Source organism: Lepidochelys olivacea (genome assembly GCF_965140295.1).
Source record: "Lepidochelys olivacea isolate rLepOli2 genome assembly, chromosome: 17".
Classification (NCBI taxonomy): Eukaryota; Metazoa; Chordata; order Testudines; family Cheloniidae; genus Lepidochelys; species Lepidochelys olivacea.
This window is the reverse complement of record NC_140427.1, coordinates 5196353-5209139: the sequence shown is the minus strand read 5'-3', so window position 1 is coordinate 5209139 and position 12787 is coordinate 5196353. Positions and strand designations below refer to the sequence as shown.

The window sequence follows — 12787 nt, the reverse complement described above, 5'->3', positions numbered from 1 at the left end:
TGGAAACAAGGAGAAGAAATCAGGATCATGTGACCAGCCACCTCTCTGCAGGACACCAGCAAGTGCTCCATGGATCACAGTTTGGGAACCATTAAGTTAGGCAACTAGAGTATAGCTTCACTGCAGTTGGGAGTGTACCTCCCAGCTCCAAACAGACAGACATGTACTAGCTTCACTTCAGCTAGAGTGTTAAAAACAACAGTGTGGACATTGTGACACGAGCAGTGACTATGCATAGTAACATATGGCCTCTGCCACAAAGAGCTTACTGTCTAAATATTCAAGACACACAAAAGGTGTCAGGAAAAACAGAGGCACAGAGAGGGGACCCAGTAGATCAGTTTAAGAGCCAGGAATAGAACTCAGGTTTCTGACTCCCACTTCAGCGCTCTGCCTCATTATACACATACACCTTCAAAAAGGGATAGAGACAAATGCATCCACAGGAACAATAAACGATACTCACATATTTCCAGCCCAGTGTGGTTTTGCAGTTTTCACAATAAATGTCTGCAACTGCGTGTAATCCTGTTAGTAACACCCGCTCCTCTGCAGGGCCGCAACCCACATTAACTCTGGGAGGGAAGGGAAGAGAAAGATATGGTTCCTATCAAAGTATTGCTTCCTTTTTGCACACTGCAAGAACCTTTTCAGCAATTTTGTTGCAGTACTGGAAAATATAAACTGGAATCTCTAATAATAAATACTACCGCTATTCTAAAAATAGAACTTTCCTTTCATAAGAAATGTTGATACTTCAAAATTATGTTCTGTTCCATATCAGAATGAAGAGATGAAATAGTGAATATTTTCACTCCATGAAAAATTCCTAAAAACACTGAGAAGGAGAATTTCAATGTTTTCTACTGAAATGAAATAATTTGACATTTCAGAGTAAAATTTTCATTTTGAATTTGAAATGAAATTTTTCATTTTGATTTTCACGAATGGAAAACGGGACATTCTTGTTGAAATCCATGTATTCCCAAGGCAAATGCTGATTTCCAGAAAACCATAGTTGTCTAAAGGAAATTCTTTTCAGTTAAAATTATAGCCCAGCTCTAAAAATAGCCACTAATATTTAGCACTTATATACTTCTTTATATTTACAAAGCTTTGACTTATTGGTCCTCACTACATCCTCTGAGAAGTGAGTGACTCAAAACTACTTCTGTTAGGTGTTATTTCTCAATCCCATGACAAAAATACTCTTATTCCAGCCCCTTTTCTGAAACCTAAAGGCAAAGTCAAGTCTGAATTAGTGCTGTTTCCTTTCAGTCACTCTAAAGCAATGATGCAAGCTCGTAAGTAAGTGCCTTTCTGTCACAAAAAAGGCAACTCTTTCTCCTTATTTTAACCTCAGGGTGATATATATTTGTCTCGCAAAAGGTGGAGCAATGACATTTATGAAGTAACACTCACACTGAATTGAAGAGGTATGCTCGCCCTTGGCTTCCTTGAAAGGACTAAAAGGCAAGAAAACAGAAATCAGTCGGTTGATAGGAAGCCACCCTGTGCATGAACAGTAAGTACCCAGATACCAACGTTATTGACTTCAAAGGGTAGTTAGAGCAACTGATAGTAGAGTACTGAGAAATGCACATTATTACAGTATGCAAGATGGAGAAGGCAGAGATTGAAACATTCATGGAAGATGAGAGTTGATTAATAAAGGTCTGTCCTGGAGATGGAAAGCGAACCAGCCTGTCTCAAATTCTGATGCATGCACATTTTAAAAGGGACACTGGCAGCCGACTTGGAACCTTACCTTCTTAATTATCACTTGAGATTATCAGCCCTCACAGCACTGTGAAAATCCAGTGTGCTTTTCACAAATTAAACTCTATGCTTGTTTGGTTTCTGCATTCCGGTAAAAACTAAAAGTTGGTCAATTTCACTTCCTGGTTCTCGTGCACTAGTTCAATGCCATTGCTCATGGATTTACAATCTCAAAGAAACCTTAACCCCAAATTATTATTTTAAATTTTTTTTTTTTTTTTTTTTAGAAACAGAAAGTAAAATTTGGACCTAAGCTACCTGACAGCATTGCTTCAATATTTTGAACATGGCTCTGACAGTCTGAAGTGCCTCCATCCATGAAGGAGGTGCAGAAATACACATTATTACTATTATTTATTTGTATCCCCATCAGGGCCACATTGTGCTATGTGCTGTACACATATATATTGAAAAAGACAATCTCTGGCCCAATTTGCTGACCATCTAAGACCCCAGTCTTGCAAAGCTTTATGCAGATACTTAAATGTATGCACTCTAAGCAGCCCCATAGATGCCAGTGGGATTACTTATAATGCATAGTTAAGCGCCTTTGTAAGGCCAGGTTTACACTACAAATTTACAATCAGTAAAATTACATTGCTCAGGGGTGTGAAAAATCCACAGCCCCAAGCAATGCAGTTATACCAGTCTAACCCCCGAGATTCTCCCACTGATTTAGCTACCACCTCTTGTGGAGGTGGATTAACTATACTGACAGGAGAAACTCTCCCGTTGGTGTAGTAACATCTTCACTAAAGCGTTACAGTGGTGCAGCTGTGCCGCTGCAGCTTTTGAAGTGTAAACCTGCCCGGAGTCTTTTCAGGATCAGGGCCTAAACATATGACAAGAGACAGCTGAGTAGAGATAAACAAACAAGGAAAGGGAAGGATAAGGGAACAGTGAAACTGTCACATTTTGTAGCATTAGCAACAATCGTGGCATTCCCAGTGCCTGGCCATATAACATTCACAATGATAAAACAGGATTTTACAATGAAAGGTTGGGCAGCACCAGCTACCTCTGACTGGGATACTTCAATAACACTTTTCAGAGTAACAGCCGTGTTAGTCTGTATTCGCAAAAAGAAAAGGAGGACTTGTGGCACCTTAGAGACTAACCAATTTATTTGAGCATGAGCTTTCGTGAGCTACAGCTCACTTCATCGGATGCTTAGTCCACAGTATGCATCCGATGAAGTGAGCTGTAGCTCACGAAAGCTCATGCTCAAATAAATTGGTTAGTCTCTAAGGTGCCACAAGTCCTCCTTTTCTTTTTTCAGTAACACTGCTTCCAAGCACCTATAAGCTCCATTTGTGTCTGGCCTGTAATATTACCTGCAACAATGCCTTGCTGACAGGAGCAGCTAATAGGGGAGCAATACAACCTGCGTTTTTAATGTGCTTTGACAAATGCCCATTGAATTAAAGATTTTGAACTTACCCATAGTTCTCCCTCCTCACAACTGTTAATGTGAGGGAGGTGGTGTGGACTAGGTAATGACAAGGTAAAATTACGCTGTTTATAGATGACATGCACACCCAGTGATAAAGGTGTAGCATCCATAACCGTGCCCTCTAGAGGCATTAGTATGGTTTTTGGTTATGACTGCTCTATTTGCAGGTCAAAGAGAAAAGGCAGGCTCAGGTGAGTGGAGCCAATACAAAGAGAGAGCTATTGGGTCAGAATGGGTAAAGGCTACTTTACCAGGAGGGCAGCTTTCAAGGTTTAAATGAATTTTATCCCCTTGGCAGTTTGTTTCATTCGGGGAGATGTTAACAGCTGGCAGCAGAGGGGCTGGCTCCTACTGACACAGAAGGGATCACTTGGGAAGTCTCTATGGAGAGACTTCCATACACAAGGTCCTGTTCTTCCGTGAAGCTGTTCCCAGGAATTCACTCAGTGAGATTTGCGACAGGGCATGGCAAATGCCGAAGTGCCCATCGTTCCCCAGACAGCCAGGCCACAATCCAGCTGCAGTGCCTTGTTCCACACTGTACTCTTCATGCCATGTAATTTATGCTAACACAATGCATCTCTCTCTCTCCTTCTAGTGGATAAACCACATATAAAAGTTTACAAGTGTTGATGCATCCAAGCTAACAGTCCCAGTCCTTTAGCTTAGGCACTAGCAGCAGATGCTTTCAGATCCAGGGTTACCAAATTCAATCCCTACAGATGACCCCCAAAAACGAAGGTCACTATGCTCAGTTTAGTGAAGGATCCATCTTCCCATAGAGAATGTAGCACATGGTATAATGTTTGAAAATACAGAGTGATTGGAAATGTCAGATTAATCCAAGAGGTATTTCTTCTCTGCACAAGTGTAGCTGTAAGTGTTGGTGACACACAGCTCTTTAATGATCTTATCCAGAGAGAACCCCTGCATCACACATTCTATTCATTTCAAATACATGAAGGAGAAATTTACTGAACAATGTCCAAGATTAAAATTCATTAAAGTCTGGGTTTAAACCCCCCTCGACAAGAGAACACATTCCACCCCCTCTGGCTGCAACTCAGTGTATTTCTTGGCACTGAGCTACTTTTAAGTCACAGCACCATGGAGCCTGCGGAAAGATCTGTGCCTCCATGCATGCAGCAAGACCCTCCCAGTCACTGACTGAAGGAGAGCATGTGGGTAAAACCAATGATGTGGGGCAAGCTACCCAGCACCATATCCAGGACTAGAGCTGCCTGAGAGGCTCAGATGGCAGTGATGGCTCTGCCAGCTACGGAAGAGTTGCCTGCCAAGATGATTCAGACACAAGCCCAAGATTAGCTGCCAATGTTGGGGAAAAGAAGTTTGTGGGCTCGGAGGAGATGCCTGAGGCACCTCTGCACTCTCTTGGCATAAGCCCTGGATCCTGTGCAGTGAGAAATGCCTTGTTCCCCTGGAAGCAAATTAACTAGGACACGTGGCTCAAGCATGTTTGTGAAATTGGATTTATTAGAGCAGCTTCCTTAAATCTCTCCTCAGCACTGAAGTCGTGTATTATTGTTATTCTCATCTGTATGATACGGCACAATCTAACTGTATCTGAGCTGACTGCAACAGAATACTTGGTGCACTGAACTCTATGCCTCTGTAGGGTAAATAAAGATGGGATTCTGTAAGCTAACAGCCTTCATGCCAAGGCTGTCTCTCCCCTTTGGAAGGGGCTGGCTCTGTGTTGTGCTCTACAATGACATGTGCAAAAGGCATTTATTCTCCAGGCTGCAAAGGCTGCATAGAGGTTCTATGAGTTTGGATGCAAGGATCCTGGGTGGGTGAGGTGTATCAAGCAGGAGGGATCCTCAAGGGACACAGGCCCTTGCCACTAATCAAAGCAGAATGAGAGCAGCTAAAACGCACTAACCTTCCACTCCCTCCCAGTAAACAGTTTTCCATAAACACCAAAGTGACTTAGTTTGCCAATAACAGCAGCTATGGAAGCAGAGTTTTACTGGAACAGAAAAAGCAGTTTCCATTATTGCTGGCTATCAGTCAGCCTTTAATAAAGAACAAAACCAAACCCTTAAGCTTTGCGTCAGAGGCTTCCTGAACATTACTCCAGCCAATTGCTAGAGGATTGTGGTGTACTCCTGGTGGGCGTCCTCCTTCCACTTTAGGTCAAGGCATGATCTAGATAGGATCCTGAAGATCTCTGGGCTTTTTGTTCTGGAGAACCACTATTTTCTCTCAATGGCAACTCTACCTTAAGGAGTGCCCCAAATGAAGCACTCATCCCCTGGTTTGAAGTATAGCCAATAATGCTCCAGATGGTCACCATCGTGCACCTATACAAAGGGTCTCCACCAGCTTGAAGAGGTCACCAAAGGATGATCAACTTCACCAACTATCAGCTGTGGTTTTCCTACTTCATTTCCAGCCACAAGCTTGCAACTCACACCTGAGTGTGCTGCCTTTATTGCCCACCTACAGACACTAATATTAGTCAGTAGCTGTTGCCTAAGGATGTTGCTGTCACCGAAGAGCACTCTCTTTACCATCAGTCTGTGGCCACTGCACAATCCTGTCACCTTCAGGGATGCCAGGCTGATGCTTTCCCACATCCCAGCGCTCAGCATTTGGTGCTGCTGATGCGGTGTTTCAAGAAACATCCTCCCACCCCAGGGGGATTTAGCAAATGCAGATAAAGGGGAAGTGATGGAAAGGGAACAGGTATTTCATATTTTGGGTTTGTATCCTCAACACATTCCCTTTAGTTTACAATTAAATAAAACCTAGTGGGGTGGCCAGAACCTCCTCTTTCTGTTCCATCTCTAGAAGGACTGATGTGCTGCAGTGATCATGATGAAGTCACAGGAAAACTATCATATCCTAACCTAAGCAGGCATTCCCTGCACAGTCCCCTCCGAACTGTTTTGCAAATACACTTGCTTTGCATCAAGTAATGACAGCCAGAATGTGGCTAGTTTCCATGTCATGCATTTTTTCAAAGCAGATTTTGTGATGTGAATTAAAATTAAAAACATTTATTTATATTATATACACACACACAAAATCCAGACTTCTTCCCCTCTAAAATAACAGCTCCCGGGACATACTTTCCAATCCAACTCAAAGAAATGGAAAGGATTTTTTGTTTCCCATTGAAAGGCCAAGCCATTTTTTCTCTCCGTTGCTAATTTAGGAAGTTTGGCTAGAAACACAACCCGCCACGCTTGCAACAGAATTCTCCCTCCCTTCTTTCCCCACTTCCCGCCCCCTCAATGTCTAGACTTTTTGGTTAGGAGGGAAAGATGAAAAAATATACATGATCTTCATCTTGACTATCAGTATTCAAATCCCCTTCTGTATCTGGGAGTTCCATTCAGCACAAAGACATCTAAAATGTGTATCCAGGCAATGCCTTAAATTTGAATATCCAGTGGAGAAGTGATTTGAATATCCAGTGGAGAAGTATGAGCCAATGAGATAGGCATTCAGGCACTATCAAGAGCAAAGTTCCGATCATGCCAAAATACTCTATCCTGCAGCCCTTCTCTCACTAAGAAGTGCTCAATTCCTCATCATCCTGCCACAAGAAATGGAGTCAACAGCTGAATCCACATTTCAAACAGCCACAAGCTTGGGAGTATTTCAGTCAGTGGTTTAGTTTGGTTCTGGTCCATTGGCTAAATTCTGATCTGGATTTAAAATGTCTGAATTTCTGCCATTCTGATTAAACTTATGTTCTACCCTCTGAAAAACAGGTGCTGCTCTTCCAGGATTTTCCTGAGCGGAGCAATAGCGCATGGGAGAAGTATAGCTTAAAATAGGGACAAGGCTATTCATTTCCTTTTCCTACCATCTTGTCCAAAGCTCCACTTGCTTACCACCTCAATCACCTGCTTGTACCTACCCAGTCCTTTACTGTCAATGAACACTGGATGCATGGGGGGAATCTTTCATTTGTAGTCAGCACTGCAGCAGAAACCTATGAAATCTGAATGTGAACCAAACACCCGCCCCCTTTCCTAGTAGCAAGGATTTCCCTTACACTCACTCAGCAGTCCCATGCATTGAACAGATGACAGGATTAATTTCCCAAAGTCTTTGTGATGGAGTTAGATAATAGCGCAAAATGTGACTAGCACCCGCTGGAAGACCAAGAAGCAGCTACCAGACACGGCACCATGATCCCTGAAGACCAGATCAGGAAAAGAACACATGTACCCACGCCAAGCAGGCAACCGCTACACAACTCAATGAAACAAAGATGAAAAGGTAACTGGTTCCACTGAAATCCAAGAGGAGAGACGAATATGCATCCTGATCCTGTTGGTTAACTCTGTGAAAGCTACAGTTAATTCTCATTGCAAGAACAAGTTCAGGAGTAGAAGGACCAATGTTTGTGCTGGAGCTCTAGGAAAGTCTACATGGTCTGGAGTGTGATGGGAGGGGACAGTGAAGGGAAGCGCCAGCTGATCAGATACTTATATGAAGGACAGTTTTATTGTGCCCTGTTATTTTCCTGTCAAGACAGACTGATGAAAAGAACAAAGAGGAAAAGGAATATTGGGAGCTCCTGGATTTAAAGGGTCCCTTATATTCAATGGTGAAAAAATCATCCAATTATTCTATTCAGAGAGAGCTTCGTTATCTCTCTCTCTCGGCCCTCTGCACGCTCCTTTTATTTTTTAAATTACTAAGGACATTTGCATGAAGACTGTCTCTGCTCCTGCTGCTGACTCTGCATTTAAACTCTTAAGCAGAGAGTCTGTTTTCATGGTAATGTCCCTCAAGGGGGCAAAAGTATGATTGAGGCTTAATGCGGAACCAACTGGGTTGCATGCAAGTCCTTGCAGATGAGGGGGGCGTTGTTACACGTTAAGCCATCTGAGTAGTAACATTTCCTTTTGAACTAATGAACACTGCTGTCTTATTCCGTTCTACTGAGGCTCTTAGGCTGTGCTCACCACCATGGTATTTTTGAGAGTGACCGACCCATCATCTCTGTAAGAGCACTATATGCCCTGCCAGTGATAAAGAGGAGGAGGAGTAGAAAAAATGGTCACTAGAAGTCACTGGACTCAATGCCAGAGACATCCTCTGTGACCTGGGGCAAGCCACAATCTTTCTGTGCTTTTATTACTTCCTTTCCCCCTCCCTTTGTCTGTCTTGTTTATTGAGACTATAAGCTCTTTGGGGCAGGGACTGTTTGTTACTATGTGTATGTACAGTGCCTTACAATGGGGTCCCTATCTTGATTATAGTTTCCAGGTGGAAGTAGCTAATAACACCTAGCTCTTTTCTCCCACAGATCTGAAAGCAACCTACCAAAGGGGTAAGTATCATTATCCCCATTACAGATGGAGAAACAGAGAGAGATGAAGTGGCTTGCACTAGGTCAACCAGCAAGCCAGCAGGGGGGCCAGGTAGAGAATCCAGGTTTTCTGAGGCTTATTCCAATGCTCTATCCACTCGTTCAACACCCGCCCCCCCATGAAGGAAGAATCTATTTAGGTTTATATATTGCACTCATCATCCATACCCACACAATAAACTAGGCTAATACTCAGCATTTAGGTGATACTTTCCTTCTTCAAGGGGCTTTTACAAATACAGCTTTGCTGATTTAAACTTTCTGACCACAGTGTGGTTCCAAGTTTCCCACCAGGCACCAGCTTGTTCTTGAAACATTGTATTTGGGGGTTTCTTCAGCGAAGACGTGGACTTGTTAAAAAACAAAGTAAAACTATTCCCATCACAGTCAAAGGCTGAACAACCTCGATAGCAAACAGCATGCTTTGGTTTCCAATGTTAATATTTGATTTTGGGGACTCTGTTATATAAACGGGGAGCAGAATTTGTTTGCCCCCCACACACACATATCTATATCACTGCAGAGACGTTTTCTTTTCCACATCCACATGACCTTAATATCTATCCCAGCTGAAGGCTCTTTAATGGAGAACTCCAGCCAGTTCTCTTTGCCGCAAACCTGACTGAAGCTGTTAGACGAGCCTGAGTGTTTCCAGTTATTAGCTGCACAGAAGATGGGTCTAAATGTGAGTTCCAATGTAAATTCATTCCCAGTGCTTTTCACATTACCCTGTTAACCCTGGCAGCAATGGGTGTTTGCAGCTGACAAAGCCTTTGATTAGCCCCAGAGAGGAACTCAATTACCATCGAAACATTTAGCTGAATTCAGATAGGAAAGGACAACTCAGCTGAAGGATTTGATCCCGTCAGGGCACAGAGAATGATTGAGATCTATTTTTAGTCAGAGCCCCCAATTCGGACTCCCAATAGGCATTCAGAGATTGCTTTTCTAATACTGTTGATCACATTAGTTTTCTTTACACAACCTGTTTTGTAAATGCTATACAGCTCAGTTCAGTTCTCTTACACCTGTCTGATAAGTTTTATCATCCTGACTTACATGCAAGCATGGACTATACGCAATCTCACTCACCATGGCCAATGAGTTACCACGGGTGGTCTCTCAGAGCCAAATTTGGACCACTGATAGGCTTTAATGAGCTCTAATATTTTTATTTACACTACTGTCAAGCCAAAGTGTTCAAAAATCGTGAGTCGTGGGGGGTGGGGGGAACACATCAAACAATGAGATTGGCTTAAAAACCATGAGATTTTTTAAAACAACAAAATTTGGGCTACTTTATATTTGCCTTCCAGTGTCTTTGCTTTCAGGGTGCTACATTCGCTTCATGTGTTGGAGCTTCTCTCTCCAACCATCAGGGCTAACACTTACTATTTTATTTATTTTTAAGCTAGGATCTCCCTCAGTCTTTTGATCCTAGCAGTTTAGGGCAGAGGTGGGCATACTACGGCCCGCGGAACTATCTTGCTCGGCCCCCGAGCTCCCGGGCAGGGAGACTAGTCCCAGCCACTCCCTCATTGTTCCCCCTCCCCCACACCCACGCCACATGCGGGCAGCACTCTGGGGGGCGGGGCTGCGCGCTCACGCAGGGCAGTGCGGCAGCATGTCTAGCTCTGGCCGGGTGGCACGGCTGCCAGACATGCTGCTCTGAGCGGCATGGTAAGGGGGCTGGGGCCGGGGGGTTGGATAAGGGGCAGGTGGGCAGTCACGGGACAGGGAGCGGTTGAATAGGGCAGAGGTTCTGGGATGGGAGGGGATGGTCAGGGGACGGTGGTCAGGGGACAGGGAGCAGTTGAATAGGGCAAAGGTTCTGGGATGGGAGGGGATGGTCAGGGGACAAGGAGCGGCGGGGGGGGGCGGGTTTGGATAGGTGGGAGGTTGTGAGGGGGGCAGGAAGTGGGAGGGGTTGGATAGGGGTCAGGGACCAGGCTGTTTGGGGACATGTGCACAGCCTTCCCTACCTGGCCCTCCATACAGTTTCACACCCCGATGTGACCCTCGGGCCAAAAAGTTTGCCCACCCCTGGTTTAGGGCATTAAGGAAAAACATCAAACATCATGAGTTTTGCAAGAAATGGCAACACTCTTAATGGTAACACCTAGAAGCCATAACTAAGATCAGGGCCCCGTTGTGCTGAGTGCTGATGGACACGTAGTACAACAAGGAGAAAGAAAGTATTAACATCCCCATTTTGCAGATGGTTAAGAGAGAGGCCCGATCATCTTGAATTCAATGGAAGTCTTTCTAATTATTTCAGTTCAGCCTAAGGACCAGATTTTTAAAGGTATTTAGATGCCGAACTCAAACTGATTTCAGTGGGAGTTAAGTGCCTAAACATTTATAACAATTTGGCCCTAAGTGACTTGTCCAAAGTCACAAGAGAAGTCTTTAGCTGAGCAAGGAAATGAACCCAGAGCTCCTGTGTCTCAGTTCTATGCCCTGAACACAAGGCCACCGGGGCCTAACAATATATGATTCAGAGGCAACTAAAGGTGTATTTTTACGAATCTGGGCTGCAGTTTGGTAACAACCTTGGCCAAGTCACCAGTCTAAACAAGGATCTGTGGCAATATCCTGGTTAAATGAAGACCAAGATCGAAGAGGCACATGCAAAGGACCTTTAATCTTTATATTAGGCACAGATTGTTTGCAAATGTGGGCTTTAAAAACACCTTTGGCCACCTTATTTTCAGTGAGCAAACAATAGTGCTCATTCCTAGATTTGACTCCGATCTAGTGCTGGAGTTGATAAAGAGTTACTGAGTAAAATCTTCATGCAGTTTAACCTATGGCCAGGCCTAGCTTGCTGGATTAGAATATAAGAGAATACAGACTGACTCCAGTCCTGCTGGTATTCCCTATTTCCCCCGCCCCCCGGTCTCCCACAACACAGTAGCTCCTTGTTTCTAAACATTAGTATTTCCATCTCCCCACTTCTATCCTAAAGCAGAAGCATTAGTCATTTTATGTGCACCTATTCCAAATTGGATTCCTGTACTGAAGAAACAAACAGAGCCAACTCGCTGATCAGTAGCAGGACAGAGCTCTGGCTTGTTCGTGTCATTACAACACTAGTGTATGCAGCGAAGGGACACTCCATCAGCAATGTAGTCCTATCTGTCAGAAGGATTTATTTACTTTCCTTACACCCTCCCTCTTCTTCAAGCCCCAACCCTTATCTGCTGGTAACGCACTTACTAAGCAACATCACCAGAAAGCTCAGCTTGAAGGGCATCTTTCAGGCCCATTGACTGAATAGGCAAAAATGGTCTGAGGGCAAGAAACAATCTTTCCATACATTTATAGCAACCAGTATGCTCGGCCATAGTGCTAGGTTCGTTACGATTTATGAGTTTATTTGTGAGTTAACAACTTGAACTTTAATGGAAAGAAAGATGGGAAAATGTAATTCTAAAATGTGCTGTGGGCTCTGGAATTCTGTGCTGTGGAATTAAATGGTTTGCCTTTCTCCAATCTGTGCTAGCTGCTCTCAAGTAAGTACAAGTTTAATGAGCTAGTCCCTAAATCATGACTGACTGCAGAATCTTCTCCAGATTCCATTAATTCCACCTGTCCTCCAGCACACTAGGGATCATGAATGGTCAAATGAAACTTTGAGCTAATTCTATTCTACGTTACATACAAAACCAGATCAGGGGAACTGGTTACACTACTATTCCACCTTGTAGTGTAGATGTGTCCTAACTCAATTTTAACTGTGTACCTGAGATTTAGCATTGGTCCTTAATGATATTTGAGCCCCAAAGTAGAAGTGGAATTACAGTGAGTTGGCCAAACTCAACTCTGGGTTAATTAAATTACTTCAGTTTGACCTATGTAAATTGTTCAATTGGATGCAATATTCTCTTCAGTTTCCTCTCTTATTGCTACTGTGCAACATTAAACAGCTTTCACCTCAGAAAGAGCAGCATTTCACGTATGGAGTAAGTGATCCTTATGTGGTGCTGGTATCTCAGTTTGCAATGTGCTGCTCTGTTATTCTTTGTAATGAAAGGCAATAGGCAGTAGAGAAATTGAGACATTATTTGGTTATTATTCCATTAGCCAGCAGCTGCAAGTGCCCGTTAAACCCCTCAGTTCCATCCACACCCAAATGGCACTGGGCTTGCTTTAGAAGCTCAGCTGGCTAGAGTCATGCTGTTGATAAACATCTTTTG

The 12787-nt window shown here is 43.6% G+C and overlaps 1 protein-coding gene across 5 annotated transcripts in view; it reads right to left on the bottom strand.

Annotated features, from left to right (window-relative positions):
- Positions 1 to 12787, bottom strand: part of YPEL2 (yippee like 2) — a 55993-nt gene that overhangs the window by 5777 nt on the left and 37429 nt on the right. For all 5 annotated transcript variants that reach the window (XR_014714386.1, XR_014714387.1, XR_014714388.1 and 2 more), the window contains exons 3-4: positions 1423 to 1466; positions 467 to 575 (exon numbers count right to left, since the gene is read on the bottom strand). Coding sequence is in view for 2 of the 5 variants with exons in the window: in XM_084650925.1 (XP_084507051.1) it covers positions 467 to 575; positions 1423 to 1466 (153 nt within the window). In the remaining 3 variants the exon portion in view is untranslated. The remainder of the gene's footprint in view (positions 1 to 466; positions 576 to 1422; positions 1467 to 12787) is intronic.